This window comes from Calonectris borealis, chromosome 2 (assembly GCF_964195595.1).
Source record: "Calonectris borealis chromosome 2, bCalBor7.hap1.2, whole genome shotgun sequence".
NCBI lineage: Eukaryota > Metazoa > Chordata > Aves > Procellariiformes > Procellariidae > Calonectris > Calonectris borealis.
Genome location: NC_134313.1, coordinates 162,015,230 through 162,030,638, shown reverse-complemented (window position 1 = coordinate 162,030,638; position 15,409 = coordinate 162,015,230). Strand labels below are relative to the sequence as shown.

At 43.4% G+C, this 15,409-nt stretch overlaps 1 protein-coding gene across 12 annotated transcripts in view; it reads left to right on the top strand.

Moving 5' to 3' along the window:
- The first annotated feature begins 8,972 nt into the window (after positions 1-8,972).
- The window catches only part of RBM33 (RNA binding motif protein 33), a 108,558-nt gene continuing 102,121 nt past the window's right edge, over positions 8,973-15,409 (top strand). For 5 of the 12 annotated variants that reach the window (XM_075144158.1, XM_075144153.1, XM_075144152.1 and 2 more), the window contains exon 1: positions 9,018-9,280. In XM_075144158.1, the coding sequence (XP_075000259.1) occupies positions 9,253-9,280 (28 nt within the window). In that variant the 5' untranslated portion in view covers positions 9,018-9,252. Of the gene's footprint in view, positions 9,281-15,409 lie in introns of all 12 variants that reach the window. The other 7 variants (XM_075144156.1, XM_075144159.1, XM_075144160.1 and 4 more) reach the window with 3 other exon arrangements.

The following is a 15,409-nucleotide window of genomic DNA, read 5'->3' as shown; positions in this document are numbered from 1 at the left end:
GGTTGTCGCTTCTGGACCTGCAAGGGCAGAATGGTACTATGTAGCATAGTAAAGGCTGACTGCTGTCTGGGATTACATGGGGATGGGAAGGAAAAATGCTGGCAAGGAAGAAATGCCACTTATGCTAAAAGGTAATGTCAGCACATAAGAACAAACAAGTATGGATTGGCCAGGGATACAGTCACACTGTAAACTGGAAGATCTCAGGTAACTATTAGTATAAGGATGTTGCAAAACAGCAGCCTTCCTCTAAGGGAGGGGGAGGCAACAGCCTAGCTACTTCTAAAAAAAAGCTTGAACCTTTATGAAAGAATTCTATTAAAAAAAGTGTCTGTAACATTAGGGATTACATCTGCTAAGTCCAAAGATCCTGTCCTGTTTTCAACCACACAGTAGCCCTTATGCACCTTTCTCACAAAAAACATATGATCTTCTCTCCTTTCTCTGGAATTTCCTCTGTGTTCTTCTCCACTGAGCATTAGCAGTAGTATTATTTTATGTTTTCCAGCGTGTTCATCTTATTTTAAGTGCCAGTTCTTTGTATTAACCTTAATTTCTTTACATGTTTTCTGCTTATATGTCTTTACATCACACAGGTAAAGGACTAGAGATTTTGGCATCATTTAGCTTAGCTGACAACACAATCATTAAAAGAACTGTCTTGAAATTATCTGTATCCCCCATTTTCTTCTATTGTGTAATCGCAATTTTTTCTAAACTTTACAACATAATCACGATTGTAGCCCTCTGAAATCAGCAATGAATGAATCTCTTTTATGGCCATGGCATCACGGAGTCACTGGAAAATCTCCTGCAAACCAGAGGCTGAGTTTCCACTTGAGCTGCAATCTGGTGCATTGTGAATAAAAACTACATAAATCCTATAAATTTCACCCAGTGAAGGCCACTGGTAACATTTTTCCCTGTTACAATCTCCCTTATAAAAGTCGATCTGAATCTTTAATACTAAGAAGAATACATGGAGAAAAGACAACAACCTAGAACTTAAAAAATGAGGTCTTTTCAATTAACGATTTAAAAACAGGGGAAGGCACCTTATGTACCTTTTTCTTATCTTTCAGATAAAGACCTCTTGGGTAAGATTGGTAAATCCTTATCTGCCAGATAAAGGACCACTATGATGGGCCTTATCGCTTAATTAAATCCTAGTACTATGTACAATGAAGTCAATAATTTGTTATACAAGACAGCACTTCAAACGGTGGCTGCATTGGATAATGCGTCTCTCTTGGTTCCCTGTACCACAGCACACTGTAATGGGTCATGTTCCATAACCCGCTCCTGGGCTGCAAGGAACTCATTATAGAAAAGGTGCCCAGCTTAATGTGGAAGGGCTGTGATAAATAAATCTGTTGGATCGACTAGATAAAGTACGGTTCCCGGATGAAATTGAATTGATATGTAGGGCCTAATTCTTTCAGTCTTCCTTATAAGAAAATTAGTTGAATGTGAAAGATTTGTGGATTTTGGCTCAAATAAAATACTGATGCTGTCAATTACTGTAACGGAAAAATAACAAAAGTTAATGTTAGAAGATGTTGTGAAACTCATGGAACAAATGCAACCTCTGAAAAAACACAATAAGGTCTAAATCCTGACGATCCCTTTACTCATTAAGGTTCATGCCACTCAATGCATTTACATCCACACACATCAAACTGGCTGGATGGCCAGGCCTGAAGAGTTGTGGTGAATGGAGTTAAATCCAGTTGGTGGCCAGTCACAAGTGGTGTTCCTCAGGGCTCAGTATTGGGGCCAGTTCTGTTTAATATCTTTATCAACGATCTGCGTGAGGGCATCAAGTGCTCCCTCAGTAAGTTTGCAGATGACACCAAGCTGGGCGGGAGTGTTGATCTGCTGGAGGGTAGGAAGGCTCTGCAGAGGGACCTGGACAGGCTGGATCGATGGGCTGAGGCCAACTGTATGAGGTTCAACAAGGCTAAGTGCCGGGTCCTGCACTTGGGTCACAACAACCCCAGGCAACGCTACAGGCTTGGGGAAGAGTGGCTGGAAAGTTGCCCAGCAGGAAGGGACCCGGAGGTGTTGGTCGACAGCCGGCTGAACATGAGCCGGCAGTGTGCCCAGGTGGCCAAGAAGGCCAATGGCATCCTGGCCTGTATCAGAACTAGTGTGGCCAGCAGGAGCAGGGAGGTGATCGTGCCCCTGTACTCGGCACTGGTGAGGCCACACCTCGAATCCTGTGTTCAGTTTTGGGCCCCTCACTACAAGAAGGACATGGAGGTGCTGGAGCGTGTCCAGAGAAGGACAACGAAGCTGGTGAAGGGTCTGGAGCACAAGTCTGATGAGGAGTGGCTGAGGGAACTGGGGTTGTTTAGTCTGGAGAAGAGGAGGCTGAGGGGAGACCTCATCGCGCTCTACAACTACCTGGCAGGAGGTTGTGGTGAGGTGGGTGTTGGTCTCTTCTCCCAAGTAACAAGCGATAGGACAAGAGGAAATGGCCTCAAGTTGCACCAGAGGAGGTTTAGACTGGATATTAGGAAAAATTTCTTCACCGAAAGGGTTGTCAAGCATTGGAAGAGGCTGCCCAGGGAAGTGGTTGAGTCACCATCTCTGGAGATATTATAAGACGTGTAGATGTGGTGCTTAGGGACATGGTTTAGTGGTGGACTTGGCAGTGCTAGGTTAACAGTTGGACTTGATGATCTTAAAGGTCTTTTCCAACCTTAATGATTCTATGATTCTATGATCACGGTGAAAATCAATAATACCTATATATACCTAACTGGTCAATAATACCTATCACCAGATATCATACTGGGAAGGTTTTCCTGGATACTAAACCCAGTCCAAATAATTCTCTTTTCCACACAAACATATTTCTATAAAGAAGTCTAATAATTGGAATGCTTCATTTAACTAATTGGCTTATTGGTAAAGTGCTAGGGTGATCTGTTCCTGAGTTTGTTTGGCAACAACACTTTTGTACATATGGGTAATCCATAAAATCAGGTGTATTGTATCTCTGAGTCTCTGAAGGACTCCATTATAGCCTAAACCCATAAACCATTAGGCCCAGCAAACACAGAAATGGCTTGATCCTGCAGTATGCACTGAAGCTCTACAAGCCAGGAGTCTTTTCCTGGTAAATGTGGAAAAATTTAGACTTGATATCTGCTATTGGCTCTAATCTTGCTGAGCACTATCAAAATAGAGACTCTATGGTTGGGATTTATTTCCCTTCATTTTTATCAAGACAGGTCTCCCACAGCTAAGAGCTGCCACTCAGCCCATCTAATGTAACTAAACGGAGGAGGATCACACAACTAGCTTAGATTAGGCATCTAACTTTTAGCCAACTAGAGCTAGAGAACATTTATTTTTCCCTTAGAAAGAATCCCCGAGGAGCGTCTGAGCACGCAGCTGTAGCAGTGCTATGACACAGATGTCTGTCCATGAAGGATGGGGCATCAAAATTCTTGGGTGTGCAGTAAGACAAAAGGTCCAAATGCAGATCTTGTTCATACTGAAGATGGTGATTGCTTCGAAGTGTGTTATTTTTACTTTATATTTATGCCAATGATATGCTCAGAACTACACCGTCAACATTAAGCAGAGACAACTCCTGGCCACCAGGATAAACAGGAGCAACCATAAAATGACTCTAGATTATGCCAACCAAAATCATCCCTGTTAAGGCTATTCCATAAACTTAGCATCTCCACACATTTACAGGGTTTGTTACAATCCCATTCACGCTTTCATAAAGCTGAGGGCACAAAAACTGCTTCCAGGAACCATTGGTATTGAGGCCAGGCTAAATATGCTCTAAGTCGCTAGAGCTGTGTGCAGGAGTTCTTGGATTTCACAGCTGGGCACTTCTAGCAAATTGTACTTCTTTCTGTGCATAATCCCGAAGGATTTCCCCATAAATGCATAGACCTAGTTCTCACATGTCTGGCAAACTCTTCCTGTCTGCTTGCCAAGTTTTAAAGGGCAAGGAATCAACAGCTGATAATTTATGCCAGAAACCTACAATGATCCAAATTCACCCCTCGTGTAATTCTGGTAAAGCCAGCAGAGTTCCAGGGGAGAAGTTGTTGGCTTAGCAAAGTAAATTTTCACTGACATGTGAGGAATACACAGTATCAATTAAAGCAGAGCTAATTATTGCTACTATTATTTGCATTGCAGTAGTTCCCAGAGGCTTTTAACAGGATTATAGCCTTCTGGTACGAGTTCTTAGGAACGTAAGCTCTGATCTGGAAGTTCATGTATGATAGCTGACATTTGGTACCTGTGCACGATGTCTCTACGTTCAGTGGGGCTCTACAGAGCACGGGGCTTTGCTCACAGGTATGGGCCACGAGAATCTGGGCCACAGAAGTTGCTTGTGATGCTCTGAGGTTTGCCTAGAGCCATCACATGTCTTTCTGCTCTTTACAGAGTGGAAGGGGCCAGCCTGGCCTGTGTCCAGAGAAAGCAAGTCCTTCCCAAACCTCAGCATTTGGGCAAGGACAACGATGCCGTACATTGGCTCCGTGTCAGGAAACCTTGGGAAACACTCAACCTCTCCTTATTCTGATATGTTTATCATGGGGTACGACTCCCTTTGCCTAAAAATAGGGCATCTTAGACATTTTCCACTTATTCTGAGTCATTCTTGAAAGGAAGGACTACCTGAGCACGGACTACCTGAGGACTACCTGACATTTGTCAGCTTCATCCTGATTCCCCTGCTGTCCCTGGCACCAAATGGGCTTCCTGGTGAAACAAAGCGAAGCTTAGTCAGTAAGACTTCCAGCATCCAGGCTGAAAAAAAAAAATCACAAATAAAATGCTGTAATATGTTTAACACTTGGATTCCTCTAGTGTTTCTTGATTTCTTTTCTCTAGATACCTAAAATATATTGCAAACACTGGGGTCCAGGGCAATCCCCAGGCTTCTGTGTGCCGCTCTCAGTTCAGAACCCAAAGTTACAGTCCACACCTCCCTGCAGCCAGTTGGTGCTGGTAATAATTTATATATTTTACACTATATTTCAACAATATATGCGTTCTGTTGAGATATTGATCTTTGGTGGGTGACCAGCTTTCTAGGGACTCCACATGTGATACATTAATAACACACTTGACAGACACATTGCTTGTTTAGACCATTTCTCAGCACACAAGCTCTCCTATTCTCCACCCCAGCAGCTGCTTCAGGGGTCCTTAGGTCACATTGCTCTGAAGAAATTACGGCTGAAATAAGATGCATCAAGTGGATTGCAGACAACAAGGCAGATAAGCTGCAACAAGTGGATAAATAAGTAACAAGAACGGGGGAGGAAACGGAAAGAAAAATTACAGCGATAAAAGCTGATAAACATGAACGCTGCCTGCAGATCTGAAACTACGGTTAGTCTGGAGGCTGTAACACACTCAGAATGTTTTCTGTTCAAAGTTTATCACACCAGTGTTTTTCATATATTTTAATTGTTTCAAGCCTCATACTGTTCTCTTTCCTTAAATAAGATATTTATTAGTTTTTGAAGTCTTTCCCATTTCCTACTCTGCCTTTGCCCTTCTGGGGAATAGGCTCAAAGAGAAAGCATCTTTCACCTGTGTATATCTTTTAAGAGGTACTACTGCCTCCTAAGCTTGCTGCCACTGTCAATAGGTCATAGATCAGGCCCAGTGGCACCTACAAGAGAGTGAATTTTCTTTCGCACCCCTCATTTGTACACAGAATTTCCTATCAGGTGTGACAGAACATTTGCTGCATCATAGGATGTTGCTGAAACAACCCAAGACCTGTTCAGAGTCCGATTTGGAGGAACTTGTCCGAAGACGGGCTTAACTTCAAATGGAAGACAGTGCCTCGGAATTAGATGTCACTTTGAGAGGTTAATCACAATAAGGTTATGAGCCAAGCCCACGACTGGACCACCCATCTCAGCCAGTTTGCCATGCTATGAGTTTTTTTGCCAGACTGAGTGGGACTAGAATGAAAGCTCACGAAGAGGTAACTGTGGTTAAAAAATAAGCCAGAAGCACATTTTCTCTCGGGAATTAGGAGCCATTTGCTGTTGATAACACTGTTCTTACTACTGCTACGTATTAATTTTAAGTGTTTAATGGAATCAAATTTGGAAGTCTGCTTTACTGGATTTCTGACTTTTAACCATTCGAGTATGCATGCAAAAATAAATAATAATTTAAATAAATTTAAAAGAAACACATTAAAAATTATGATGTCTGCTCAAAAAACAAGCTACTGAGTATTTTGGAAAAAAATGTTAAAATCCAAAACTAGCGTAAATAAAACTGATAGTGACTACTGCAGTGGAAACAGCTTAATGTGGACAAGTTAGGACACAACAATTTTTACCAAAAGGTTTCAAATAATCAGAAAAAAAGAAGTTTAGCATTATTCTCCCCAGCTTAGAGAGGGAAATCTGAGGCAGCAGATGCAAGGCAACCTGCCCCAGTAATGCAGCTAGCGAGTGCAGAACCAGGATTACAGGTTTCTTGAGTTCCGGCTCAGTTATGTACTTAATCTCCTTGCAAGACAATCTGTTGCCTTCCCAACTGCAGCTGGATTTGCTTTGGAAGACACACAGGCAAATATATTATTTATGCAGAACTTCCAAAAATATTTAAATAAATTGATGATGATTAGTTCATATAAAGTCATTTTAATTCATGGATTTAAAAAGCAGCAAGTATGTTAACCCCCATTTACAGAAAGCCACAAGCACAGTTGCATTTTATAGCACAGGTTAGGTAGTATCAAGAAAAAAGTTGGAGTTTTTTATACAGAATCCAGAGCAACTACAGTTCCTGGAATCTGAAAACTCACAGAAAGTCCTGAGTGAAGGTGAGTAGAGTTACCATACTTCATACATCATCCTTCATGGTAGTTTAGGTCCCCGTTCCACACCTGCTGAAGTTCAGACATCTGGGAACGGCCACTTTTTTGTATCCGGAGCTGTGCAAAATGGTTGAAGAGTCTGTATATTAACAAACGAGTAATAGTGAACTATCCTGTTATTCCTCTTCAATATTGGATTGGATTAAGCAAATGGTAACTTGATTTGTGTTTGGACTGTCAGTCAATCAGCTATTAAAATGAGCAAAAATATAGAGCATAAAATACCTATAAAATACACTCTTCTACATATCTGAATGCCACAAAGATGCTCATTGTGAATACTGCTTATGTTTAACACTTCATTTCCCAGCCTCAAACAGAAGAGATACAGAGAATTATGACAAGAGAGCTGTGAATTGTAACAGGCTGCTGCTGAGACTGGCCAAGTCTCGCCCCACACACTTCTCTGCCCAAAAAACTCCCTGCCTTGCCAGGAAATCCTTTTGTGTTGCAAACCAGCTGCCCAAAAGAAAGATCGATACCAAGGAGCGATGGCTGAAATCCTGGCCCCACTGAAATCACCATGGTTCTTTACCACTGATAGCAGTAGTGTTCACATTTTACCACCTCCACATCAGGCAATCAGAGCTGGACTGATGGACTATGTATTAAATTATCAGGAAGAATCGCCTGGTCTATTTCCTAAATTAAAGTCAGAATTTGTCTGAGAGTTTGTAGGAATATGTAAAGAATAAATCTCTAGCTGTACAGTTGTGAAGAAAACCTAAAAAATGAGACCAAATGCAATGCAGAGATAAGTCTGCAGGGAGCCCAGAACAAAGTGACATGAGAACTTCCTATTCTCATAGCGAGGGTTTAATCAGATAACGCCGATAATTTAAATACTAACATTGTTAATTATTTCCATGAGGACTTGTCCACCTGGGAAAGTTTTGCCGTTTACTTGAACTAGTCTTGTTATAGTAGGCTCCATTAAACAGTTTTAGATCAGACTGGGCTTCTTCACAAGTAGTGTAACCTAAAAGTTTTATATTAAGGCACAATTTTATACTGTGTTTAACCCGGTCTATGCAGAATGCCACAAGTCCTGATTCCCCCGTTAAAAGGAAAAGTAGGAAAAGGCGGGAAGGAAACTCAAAAGGAAAACTCTTTTTGGTGAATTACTTTTCTGTGGGATCAGTGATCCAAACTGATCTACTCTGCAGCCACACGATCACTAGGTCCTTTGAAAAGGAGACGGGGAGCACTTAGCTAAGCGGCCAGGAAGGAAGCGCTTAGAGAAAGGGCTAGCAGAAAAGGACTTTTAGCCTGCAGTGAAACTGGATTTAGCGTGTTATGACACTGAGCCTATAAAGCACGTACCCAGGTGAGGTTTGAGTGGAGAAGCAAGAACTACATGGCCTGAACTATTTTAATTTAGTTTATGCAAGCATTAACTCCCCTGCACGCTCAAGCCTTAAAAGATGGAGGACCACAGATCTACCTAACATAGCCCAAACCTTGGGGGGTCTAGCTGGACCTACAACCTACTGAAACCTCGATGCAACCCGATGCGAGCTGGGCATTTCGGAGGTGGTGTGAGCAGCCTCCCACTTTGGCAAGAGCCATCCACAGACCCTCGCCAGGGAGGCGTGAGAGCGCTGAAAAGCAGCGCCTTTCTCTCTTTGTCCCGGTCAGGTAAAGGCACGGCAGCCGGCTCGGCCGCCTCCGCACACAGCCAGGCTGCGGACAGCAGCCTCCCTCAGGGCCGGAGGCCGGCGGGCCTGCTCCCCTGTGAGGGAGCGGCTAGGCCCAGGCACCACGGACTGCCCGCAGGGACCCCCGGCAGGGCGCGGAACCGCTCGGGCACGGCTCCACGGCTCTTCCCCGGAGCCAAGGCCCAAAGCAGCCGCAGCACGGCCCCGACCGCCATCTCGCCCGCGCAGCACCCCCGCCTCCCCCGCGCATGCGCATCCCCGCCCCTCCGCCCAGGCACGTGCCACTCTGTGGCACATGCGCACTCCTGCCCAGCCCGCCCGCGCGGCGCCGCCAGGAGGAGGCCGCTCGGCGCATGCGCAGAGGGCGCTGACGGTGGCCGGCGTGCGGCGCGGCTGGGCCCCGGCTAACCAACCAGCGGCGCCCACTGCCCGCCCTCCCCGCGAGGGAGGGACCGGTCCTCCGCCACCCCATGATGCATCGCGGGGGCGGCAGCGACAGCGACGGTGGTGGCGGCGGCGGCCGCCATGTTGTGGTAGTTTGTTGTTCTCCTGGGGTGGGTGCGTGCGGAGGGGCGGCGGGAGGGGGAGCCGCCGGGCGCTGAATCCGAGCCCTTCCCCATCCCCCCGCTCCCCGCCGCTCCTGGGGGCGGCACGGGGTCGCCGCCGGGAGCCGCCGCCGCCTGGGCAAGGCGAAGAGCCATGGCTGCCGCCCTGGGAGGAGGCGCAGGTGGGTGTCGCGGCCCCGAAGGGCTTCACCTGGGGGCGGGCGGAGGGCTCGGGGTCTGGGGCCTCGCCTGGGGGAGCGGGGCCGGCTGCAGCCGCGGCGCGGGGCCTGGCTGGGGGCGGAGCGGCCGGCGGGGCTGAGGGGAGCCGTGGGCTGCGGGCCCTTGCTGGGGCGGTGCCGCCGCCGCCCCCCTCCCCACCTCTCTGCCTTCCGCTTGGGCGGGGGCGGTGAGTTTTGCGTGCTCGGGGGTGCCGGCGGGGCGCGGAGCGGGTGGGCCCCGCGCTCCCGGGGGGGAGCAGGAGCTTCCCTGGCACCGCAAGGCCCCAGGGGCTCCTCTCTTGCTAATGGCAGTCGGCGTCGTGCGGTGATGGGAACTGTTGTCTCCCCTTGGCCGGGGCGGGGCCGGGAAGGGGCAACAGCTTCATCGCTCACCGCAGGTGCGGGACCTCCGGGTGGGAGGGATGTGTTTATTTAGAGACATTCATTCCCATAGTTTTTGCAGCTACAGTATGTGACCTGTTTGAATAACTTATCTTTCATCTGGGAAGTAGTTATAATTTATTTTACAGACTGCCCAGAAGCAGAAGGTCTCACTTGGAAGGTGTAAAATGAAGTCAGTGCTTGACCCCAGGACGCTCAGGCGCGCCACTGTTGCTCTTCTTGACTAAGGACGCTTCTTCTCACAGCGTTTTAAATGACAGCTCAAAACCCTCTCTGGTTCTGATTGGTATATTAATCAAATTTTAAAATGAGGACATTTATTTGAGTGATTAAAAGAAAAACTTGCAGGGGTCACACTGGGGTGTTCAAGAGAGAGACAGTTAAGAGAACATGTCTGTTTCTGGTGCTATGGGCCTTGCTTTCACTAGGAATAACAGTTTTGATAAAGACTGGTCAGACTTGTCAGTTGGCCTGCTTGTCCTTGTCTGTACAAAAGTTTGTGATGATTTTAGTCAGTGTTTTTTCTGTAAGTAGGTGTCACGGAGAAGCATGTGGCTTGTCCTTGTGATCACTCACCTAAGTGGTGAGACTGTTCGCCATTGCTAGCTTAATTGGTAACAAAGTACGTAAACACAACTAAATTTCCTACTGAAGTTAAATGTTACAAAGAAATTCCCAAATTTAGGAGTTCAGGTGTTTGGGAAGAAGGCTAGGAAGGATGGCACTGATTGGTAAAACAGTAAATATTTGAATATTTTGGGCATTGTTTTAATGGTGTTAAATCTTTGTGCCATTTTCTGTGGTTCTGATCAGTTATTTGTCACATGGAAGTAAACTTTGCCTGCGTGTTCTATCTCTGGAAGTTTTTTTCTAGCATTATGAGGACAGAGTAATTTAAAGTGTTTGAAGCATTTTAGTTCTTGTGTTTAAAACTCTGCTGCAAGTTGAATGAGCATGCTTTCATGTACAAAGGTATATGCAACAGACAACCTTCCACTAAGTGGTGAAATTTTAGTTTCAAGGCTATTTTTTTTTGTTGTGGAGTACCATTTGTGTCTAACCGTGAATTAGGATCCCTTCCTACTATGTGGGCACAAACAGCTGTTTGTTCAGCGTTAGCACTGTGCTCATCAATAAATGGTGGCCAATTAAATACGATCCTTGCCCCATATAAACAGTGTTTGTTTAGTCTAGATGATCACTGTGAGCACTTGCCTGAATGAAGAAACCCAGAGGTATCACACACTGATGTCCATATGACTAGTCAAAGAAAATTCCTGGTTGAAGTTGTTAAATACACTTGTAAAACCCAGTAAAAAAGCCTGGAACTTACAGGGATGGTATATGGAACTCTTTTTGGAAAGCGACTACTATCCAAAGTCAATAGTGGTAACAAACGGGAAAGAAGGCATACAGGGTGAAAAGCCCAGGACTAAGTGGCTATTTGGCTTAAATGTTTTTGATCAGTTAGTTTTAATTGTAGGAACTAAAGTTTTGGATTTAGTTTTTTTGGGGAGGGAAAGACTTTAAAATATGGAGATAACAGCACCCCAGTGTTTCCTTAGGGGAAAAAAGCTCTAATGATTGGTAAAGTAGTATGAAATAGGTCTTGGAAAAATAAATGGAGTGTTAATTTGATGGCATTGCAGGGTAACAGTTGACAAAGTGAGTTAGTTTTGGCTTTCAAGATGCAGATTAAAGTTCAAATATTCTGTAAGGATATGATGCAGGGCTGAAAAATGAAATGTGAAATGGCTATGTCAGCTGAACATTTGAATATATTCGATGGGATGGAAGGAGGGTGATTTGTCTGTTGGACAGCATGTGTGGACTCATTGGTCATTTATAAATTTTTAGCCTCTTGGAGAAATACTGGCTTGATTCATAAGAATAAAGAATTCATATGTACTTTTGTGACCAGATACTTGTGTTGGTGCAGCTAAGCTTTCTAAGGATGAAGGTAAAGGCTCCTTCGGTGATAGGTTTCGCAAACATAAACTGGGAAGTTTTCAAGTGGTGGTCTGTGAGGTCTCTGGAAGTGATTCACAGCTTCATGTTACTTCACAAATTCCTTTGCCTATGCAGCCTGATTCAACTTGCTTCTAATTCTAGAATGGCTGCATTGAAACAGAGAAGTTCAAGGTGGCTGTGCTCGTGATGGTAAGGGACTTTGAGGGCTTATAGTTGCTCATTAGTCCATTGATATGGTTAAGACAATGGTTCCCAAGCTTTGATTCAAGCTTTCATATAAAAACAGAGCCAGAGCAAACACGCTGAACGCTAAGTAAAATCATCTTACTTAAAGGGCAGCTACAAAGAGGATGGAGGCCCTGTCTTCACAAGGAGCCACATGGAGAAGACAAGGGGCAACAGTTACAAGTTGTACCAGGAGAGGCTTCGCTTGATATAAGAAAGACTTTTTTTTTTTTTTTTTTTACAGTGAGAACAATCAATCACTGGAACAACCTCCTCAGGGAACATGGTGGTGTCCCCATCACTGGAGGTTTTCAAAATGTGATTGGACAGGGTGCTGGATATGCTGGATAATCTATCTCATCTAGGCTCCCTTTCTGACGAAAAGCTGGACCAGATGGTCTTTCAAGGTCCCTTCCAACCTGGGCTGTTCCATGATTTAGTGATCATCTGCTTATAGTGTAATGTAACAACTATGTTGTATAGCTGCTGAAATTTTTTCTTGGTATTTAAAATCTAGCTGTAAATTGATTGCAGTAATCTCATTTAGGGCAAGATGGTTACAGGGTAAACAACAAACCATCACTAAAACAAAGCAAGGAGCACTTCTAATCTCAATTGTCTGCCATACTGAAGGAAGGGAAAACTATTGTAAGTTTTCTTCCTTTCAGATTAATTCACTTTTGATGAGCTTCAGTGGTCTAGAAGACTTTGAGTGTAGATACCCTTCGGTTGTGAATCATGACAGGGGATGGGGAGAGGGAGGAACTGAAGAGGGCCCCATCTATACATGTCTGCCCCATATTCCTGCTGGAAGTCCTGTAGCAAGAGTAGCTGAATGGGTGTTTCTCTACCTCTGAGCCTGTTATGTTATTCCTGCAGCTTGAACTTAAGCTGTCATCAGTTTAATTTCATTTTAACCAATCTGAGGGCTGCTGTTGTGCTCTCAGCAGCGTAGTAGCTTTAAAAACCTCTTGTGAAGCTGTTGTTAAAAATTGGAAAAAATCTCATTCTGCTAGCCCAGCAAGCACCTTTCTCTGTGTTGTGGGTCACCATCCAATTCAAAGATGTAGTAAAAATTCTCCAGTGTGACAAATTCAATTGAATTTGTCGTGCTTCAGGCTATTTGGCAGCAGCATACGGGGGCTGGAAATAGATTCTACATTTATGTCTAGATGAAAGTGGCTGGGGTGCTGGCTGTGTTTTGGTCTCTGTGGGTATTGCATCTTACTTTATTAGGTGGACTGATGCAACTGGTCACTATAAATTAGAGTTATATTGGAATATGCACGCACTAAAACTCCTCTAAGTGTCAAAGGCCTATAGAGTTTACTATTCATGAAATACGAGTATATGATCATGGGATATTGTACCAGCTAAGGACTAGTGCCAAAAAACATTACTACTTGAATGAGCTTGTGGCAGATTTGCTTTAAAGCATAGCAATTTTTGATCTCTTTATGCTTCTTTGACAAGCTTTCACTGGAAGTCATGTTCTTCTAAATGTTCTCTCATTTCAGGTCATCTAAATTAAACATAGCCTTAGCGTCACTTGTTTTTACAAAAGCCAAATCATGCTTTATTGCATCAAATACTAAACCTCAGATTTTAGGTCACATAGAATTTGTTGTCCAGAATAATTTAAGATGATGGTTGTCACTGACTTGACCAAAAAACCTCCAAGTAAGTAATGTGATTGGTCCTGTGTTGTATTCTGCTGTAATGCAGCCTCAGTTTTAACTATAACTTTTGGTGGCTGTGAAAGACGCTGTCTGAAGAGTTGCAGTTTCTCATCAGTGTCCAAAGCCGTTTGGGAACTGAGTTCATGTGGATTTCATTTAAACTCTTGGCCTTCATTCACTGTTCAGCATTTGTGAGGCAAGGACTATGACACTTTTAAAATGTTTTTCCAAAGCAAATATATTTTCAAATCCAAGCAGACTTTGGAAATGTTTTTTTGTGGGTTGGTGGTTCTGGGTTTAGATGTAGTTTATTTTAAAAAAAAAAAAAAAGTACTATTTCTTTCAAGCAGTAGTTAGAGAACTTCAGTTCCAGGCAGCATATCATAATTAGTTCTGTTCTTGCTTATTGCTAGTGACTTGCTTTGCATCATGACAAACGCTCTAAAAAAAAGTTGGTTTTGAGAAGGTAAAAGGAACTTATCTCCTGTAGAAATTAATTTTTCTACTTTATTTCTTTGAGGAAGTTCAAATTACTCCTATAGGATAGAGTTTGAAAGAAAACATGAAATACGCTAGTTGAGGGACATGTTATGCGATTGTTACATTGTTATAAATATTTAGTCACTGAATACTTAAGGCTTCTATGAGTAATTGTTTACCAATCTAAAGACTCCATGATATCTGTTCCTGAAAGGATAAACTAAACTGCTCTGTGTTTGAGTGTGGTATGAGTATTTGTGCATGTGTGTTCTTGTGCATAATGCCAGTAGTAGGAGTGAATGTGATTTTTATGATGGCGTAGAGAGCTTGTTTATCTATAATAAGTGAGACTGGATTTGTGGTGTGCTTCATAATGTGTTAGGTTTACATCACAAACTCAGGTTCAGGAGTTCCTGTTGACCTTGTGCTTTTAGTGCTGGATGTTATTGTGATTTGTTACCAGAAGTTTTCATTCAGCTGGTGTTAATAGTATGTGCACATTGCCAGCCTGAGTTTTAGACATGGCTGTTCCTCATGAAACCTGTTGTTCTTCTGTATCGCATAGCAAGAGATATTTAAATTCAGTTCACTATCGGGCAGAAACATAGGTCTGGTTTTAAATGGTGTACTCAGTTCCTGAAAATCAAGGCTTTACAATGCCTATATGTTGTGTAACCTTTTGCAATGAAATATGAAGAAAAATGTTCTGTAGAAATAAACTATTACATAAAGATAAGCTCGTAAGCTGTTTTTAATCTGGAGACTTGTGCTTGAAATGCTGTCAAGTTGTCATGTTGAGTGTTTTAAATACGATACCGGGGAATGGGTTAGATCAAGATGGACTTGTTATGTTCAGCATTAAATCTAAGCATAGAGAAGTGGTGTTTTTTCATGTGGTAAATGACTTTTTTTCCTCTAGTTTTCTTTTCTTTTTCTATCTTTTTTTTTTAAATAGGTCCCTTACCTGTTCTGCCCAAAGACAGTGCAGCTTAGTTAGTTTATTAAAAGACCTGGTGGGTAAACAGTGAGTAATACTTTTTTATCCATTGAACTATTGGATCATTGTGGCATCTCCATCTTGTTTTGGATAAGGAGAAATCTTTGATGCTTTTTCAATGCCTAAAACTAATAGTGTGTTTGATATTCATGATAGCGTAATATTGAAGCGAACCAAAATACAAAATTTTGAACTGTTAAGGAGGTTTATGAGACAGCATGTGGTTAGTGTTCCAGAAAGCATGCAGGTGTATTTCTAGGAAGATGAACAATGCAGTCATCAAATGTTTTTCCTAGTCTAGAAGTCTTGGCCATCTCATTGCAGTAAAATACTCCATCT